Source organism: Entamoeba invadens (assembly GCF_000330505.1).
Source record: "Entamoeba invadens IP1 unplaced genomic scaffold scaff_1105074725133, whole genome shotgun sequence".
Taxonomy (NCBI): domain Eukaryota; phylum Evosea; order Mastigamoebida; family Endamoebidae; genus Entamoeba; species Entamoeba invadens.
Window position 1 is genome coordinate 45,490 of NW_004440271.1, and position 5,979 is coordinate 51,468.

General features: G+C 33.4%; 2 protein-coding genes across 2 annotated transcripts; both read left to right on the forward strand.

Annotated features, from left to right (window-relative positions):
- Nucleotides 1-728: 728 nt before the first annotated feature.
- Nucleotides 729-4,137, forward strand: EIN_164190 (serine-threonine protein kinase, putative; the record flags this gene model as incomplete). Its single annotated transcript, XM_004255752.1, has 3 exons — nucleotides 729-2,285; nucleotides 2,360-2,760; nucleotides 2,853-4,137. The coding sequence occupies 3 exons, from the start codon at nucleotides 729-731 to the stop codon at nucleotides 4,135-4,137; spliced, it is 3,243 nt and encodes a 1,080-aa protein (XP_004255800.1).
- A 563-nt stretch (nucleotides 4,138-4,700) lies between these two features.
- EIN_164200 (purine nucleoside phosphorylase deoD-type, putative) lies at nucleotides 4,701-5,405 on the forward strand (the record flags this gene model as incomplete). The annotated part of the gene is made up of 1 exon (XM_004255753.1): nucleotides 4,701-5,405. The coding sequence occupies one exon, from the start codon at nucleotides 4,701-4,703 to the stop codon at nucleotides 5,403-5,405; it is 705 nt and encodes a 234-aa protein (XP_004255801.1).
- Nucleotides 5,406-5,979: the final 574 nt, after the last annotated feature.

Below are 5,979 nucleotides of genomic sequence, written 5' to 3' on the forward strand. Positions count from 1 at the left end.
TTTTATCCTGTATATCGAAAAATGATTTTACTATTTTGAACGTTATTAATTTATTAACAAAAATGTTAAGAAAAAAAATTATTTAAATAATAAAAACATTCCATTTTTTGAAGTCATAAAAAATTATTTTTATTACAATAATTTCAAACCAAGATTTAACCACCCCAAGAATTTTTAATACAAATTGAAAAAAAATAGCAATTGTTTTGTAATGAAAAAAAAGATTTCATCAGAAAAAAACATCGAAAAAATGAAACACGCAAATTTGGTTTTAGTGTAAAAAACAATTTTAAATGTTATGAAATATTATTTGTCCAATTAAATAAATAGCAACAAAATAATTGTAATGTCTGGTAATTATATTGTAAAAATGATGAGTAAAAAGCACCTTGCATTTAATTACAAAACCATCTATTTTTAACTTTCAAAAAAAGATACAAATAATTTGAATTTGCACATTAAAAAAATTCCCATGAAAATCAAATAAAAAATGTTTTATTATTATTAAATTATATTAAAAATTATAAATAAAACATTAAAGCTACCAAAGCCAACTTAAAGGTACCTAAATAACAATCAAACTATCTTAAAACAATTAATACAATCCCACAACTTCATATAAATAAAAATTTTGAACTAAAGGAATAACTCGTCTTGGGTTACAAAATTCAATGTCTTTGAATATTAAATTCAACACTCAAAAACGACATTGAACTTCTAAAAAGTAAATGTTGTTGTATCTTTTAGTATTTATATACTCTTCGTATTCACAAGACATAAAGTGTAATCCGGGTTGTCCATACAGCAACTGTTTAACAAATTACACTTGTAAGACTTCTTGTGGTCCAAATTATGATAACGACAACACGTGTGACCATTGTAAATTTACGGACCCTTACAATGAAAACATCCCAATATACTTTCCAGACAAATTAGAGTTGGTGTGTAAAGAGTTCAACCACCTCCACAAAAGAGCAGGCTCGACTTTTTTACCAGAAGACTCTTCTTTTCTAATCATTGAATTAAACAAAGAGATCACTTTTCGACTCGATGAAGATACAAGTGACATCGACAACTCATTTTGTTACTACAGACAGAAATTCCGAGTGGGTCAATGGCTCAAGATGAACATGAGTCAAGTGACTCACGACCACTTAGTTATTACTATTAAAAAGACTTTCAACGAGTCTGCAGAGTTCTATTTAGATGGGACAAAAAGTCAATATGACACTTTAATGCCAACGTGCGATGTCCACACGACTTTAGGGTTCTCCGAGTACTCTTCTGTATTAAAATTTCCAGTGTTAAATCCGTACAAAAACACTGAGAAAGATGGAGATTCCTTTGAATATTATTTCTTTGCCAATTTAAGAGGACTCAGCCCAGTGACTATGACTTTGATATTCACAGAGGAACAAGGCAAGAATTGGGAACCCTACTTGCGTCTCAATCAAACATTCTCTGATACTCTTTTAAACAGTTTGGGTACTTCAGTTGACTTTGTGATACCTTTTGAGTCGACTGGTATTTTCACGTACCCTGCTTGCATGCGGAACAAATACTCGAAGATAGTCTTATTCACAGTGGAGTACCAAGGGTCTTATTCTCTGTTGTTAAATGGGAAGAGTGGAAATCGAGTGAATTACCTTTCAGAATATGTGGAGACAAATGACTCTGTTTCTGGACAGACTAATAATTGTGTGCATTTGTGGAGTGGCGAGAACTATGGAATCAACTCTGAAATATCTAACTACGGATTTCTTGCGAAGATCAATGGGACTGTTTCTGGTGTACGTCGCTTTGTGATCATCTCAGAAGACTATCGAGCGGAAATCACTTTAAAAGTGTCTGCGATATGTCCCGACAACTGTAATGCTGAGAAGGGGTATGGCTATTGTGTGACTTCAAGTGGTAGATGTGAATGTGCTGATGGATATGGAGGGGATAGTTGTATCCCAAAGTGTTACTACAACAATCAGTGGACCACCTCTGATAATGCAGATTTGTGTTATTGGGGCGCTCCCAATTGTGATCAGTACTGCAAATGTACAGGTGGCAAAACTGTTAAAAATCACATGTGTCTGTCTAGTCAGTGTAGTGCCGGTAAAGTGGGAGATACCGATGAGTGTAAAGGAAATACAGAAGGCTGTTTTGAGAGTTGCACTTGTATGAAATACATTGGGTTCTACCCAACTACCAATCAGATGTGTAAACATGAGTTATGTGGCAATGGTATCAAAGATACATATTATGATAATAAGCACAATATTATACGCACAGAAGACGTTTGTTTTCTATTAATAAGTAATAGTATAGTATTGTTTTTAATAATTAAGCTATACATTAGAATAACAAAAAGTGCGACAATGGAACATACTGCGACTCCTTTTGTAGATGTTATGAAGGGTATATCCCAGACCCAAATGATAACACTTCGTGTATTAAAAAGTCATTAAGTGGAGGCGCTATTGCGGGAATTGCTATTTCTGGAACAACTGTTGTTGTTATCTTATTAGTGATAATGGTAATTATAGTAATAGCATCGACTCGATATAAAAAGGTCGATATCAATATATTCAAAACACAACAACCGCAATACCACTACTATATTGGTGGTGCTCGAAAAATGAATGGCGATAAAAAGAATGGATTTGTTATTGATCCAATTAATCTGGATTTTGGAAATGCCACGAATGCAACAGCTATTTATGACACAAGATATCAAAAAATCGAAGTCACGAATTACAGTCGAAACAAATAGTTTGTTATTTATACCTATTTACAATAATTTTATACCTTTTTTATAATAAATTTGTACCTTTTGTAATGTTATTCAAATGATTAACAATTAGTTTAATGATCATATTCCACACCCCCAATAGTCCAAAATTCATATTCCATTTCGACCCACAAGTCCTCTACATCCCACCATCCTTCAATGGAAAAAACATGAAAATCATGACTTGCTACTTTACACTCTTTTGCACGACGAAAGTGCGTAACATGAAAATCCCATACACTGTGTGGATGTCGAAGAACCGTAACACATTAGTACAAATTAGTGAATTACTCCACAACAAAACGTTTGAAGGGTGGATTGAAGAAGACCAAAAACGGATTGAGCACCTTTGCAGAAATGTCCAGAGGAGGTACTACAACACGATCACGATTGAAACTGATGCGACGTCATCCACATATATAGATATGGATGAACTCAATATGAACGAGACTCCGATAGCTGAGGGAGCGATGGGGAAAGTGTTTATAGGCAACTACAGAAGTGTCCCCGTTGCCATCAAGCAGTTCAAGTGGGAGAATTTGTCAGACGATGAGATGAAAGAATTGAAGAATTCTGTGATAGCGGAGTGTGAGATGATGAGTAAACTACGCAATCCGTTCATAGCGAATTACATGGGGTCAGTGACTTATCTCCCACAAGTCTCAATGGTCATTCAATTCTTTGTGTTGGGCGCATTGGGGGAGTACTTACGTGATACCAAAGAGGACTTTCTACGTCTTCCATACAAACTGAAAGTGCGGATGTTGTTTGATACGGCACGTGGCATGGAGTTTCTTCACGAGAACAAGATCATGCACTTGGACTTAAAACCAGACAATTTGTTGGTCAACTCACTTGACTTCAACAGTGCCTGTACTATCAAAATCACCGATTTTGGGACATCGCGATTTACGAAGAAATCAATTAATAACAGCGACGACAAAGGACTCGGAACACCTATATACGCAGCACCTGAGACTTTTCAAGATGTCTACACTAACGCGGGTGATGTCTACTCATTCGCTATAACTGCGTGGGAACTCTTTTACCAAGAAGAACCTTATATGCACTTCAAGTCAATTTTTGAGATCAAAAAATCAGTGCAAGAAGGGAAGCGCCTTGAAATTGATCAAAAAATGCCCGTCTTATATAGAAAACTTGTAGAACAGTGTTGGAAACAAAACGGGTGTGAAAGACCCACTTTTGATTTGATTACAAAGTCGCTTGTAAAAATAGACGAGGATGTGATGTATCGACAAGACTTGGACGAAAGGGTTGAGCTGTATAAATTAAGTGACACAATTACTCAGAGGAACGCTAAACTCCACAAAATACTCGAAGAAATGTCCAGAGATTAATTCCGTTGTGTATATCTTACACATTTGAGTTATCACGTGTCTATATTTTTATTTAAAATTTGATAATTTGGGGTATTGGTGAAATTTTCATATAGATTAATTTATGGTTTATTATAATTATTCAAATCGTAATTGTATTTTATAATAATTATACCATTTTATAGTACAATTAAAAAAAATAAATAATTATAGTAAAACAACAATATTGATTTGTTTTCATTTATCGATTATGCCGTTTGTCTCTGCAAAATAAAACGGATTTGAACCAAAACAAGCCATTTTATGGTAAAAAACTAAAAAAAATAATAGTTGTTTTTACTTAAAAATATTGGACAATAATGGTTCTCAAAAATGTTAGAAAAGTCCACTTTTCACTCAAAACTGAGATTACGATCTTACCGAAAATGAGAAGAATGCCCGAATGGGCGGAACATATCTTTGTGGAAAAAACACGACTTCTTCTTATAAAAATCGAATAAAATGGAATAAGAAAGACGGAGCAATGGCTTCGAAAATTCGGCACTCGCATTTAATGCTCGAAAAAGGAACTTCAAAAGTAAACAATGTCCGTTCCTACCCCACACAACGAAGCAAAATTAGGCGACTACGCCGATACCGTCTTGGTCGCTGGTGACCCCCTCAGATGCAAGTTGCTTTCAGAGAAGTACCTTACTGAGGTAAAACAAGTCAATGGCGTTCGTGGGGCATTGGGATTCACAGGACTTTACAAAGGGAAGCGCGTGAGTATTCAAAGCCACGGCATGGGTATGGCTTCAATTGGAATATACACCTACGAGTTGTTCAACTTCTACAACGTCAAAACAATCATCAGAATCGGGTCGGCTGGTGCGATTGATCCAGAACTCGACATCGGAGATATCGTCATCGCCTCTGGTGCTTGCCATAACTCTAACTTCATGAGCCAATACAAACTCCCTGGCTCATATTCACCTATCGCAGACTTCGAGTTGACTCGAAGAGCAGTTGATGAGGCCGAGAAACAAGGAGCCAAATACAAAGTTGGTAACATCTTCTCTTCTGATTGTTTCTATGATGACGCATTATCGTTGAAGGAATGGAGTAAGATGGGTGTGTTGGCAGTTGAAATGGAAGCTGCTGCCCTTTACGCCATCGCTGCAAGAGCTGGAAAGAAGGCACTTTGCATTTGCTCAATCTCAGATTGCCCATTCAGAAATGTCGCAATGAGCGCAGAAGATAGACAGACTAAATTCACAAAGATGATGGAGGTCGCTTTGTCACTCGCTTAATTTCGATTCTTTTTATTTAGTTAATTTAATATATATGTACTATAAATTGTAATATATTTATATTCTTATATTCTTATATTTATTATATTTTATAGTATAATTAATTAATTTTTAAATATCAGTAATTTTGCTTGGTTTATTTAAATTATTGATATTTTTTATATCATATAATCTAATATACATTTTATACAATATGTTAGTAACTAATTTAAATAAAAATTTTTAATAAAATTTATTCTTTATTTTTACTAGTAGTTATTTTTAAAATAGATTTTTTCAAAATTAAAATATAATTTTTTAAATATATTTATAATATTTTATTAATTAAATATAATATAACGCTTTTTCAAATTGTTTTTTTTTTAGTGGATATTTTAACAATAATTTTTTTTGATAATATAAAATAATATTGTTTTAATTTTTTATATAAATTCAAAATTTGTAGTTAATTTTTATTATACGAAAAAATATATTTTTATGTTTTTAAATTTTTTATTTTTTTTTTAACACTTAAAATAACACCCTTATTTTTGTTTTGACCTGTTTTTACGGGGATATTAATTAAATTTTTGAT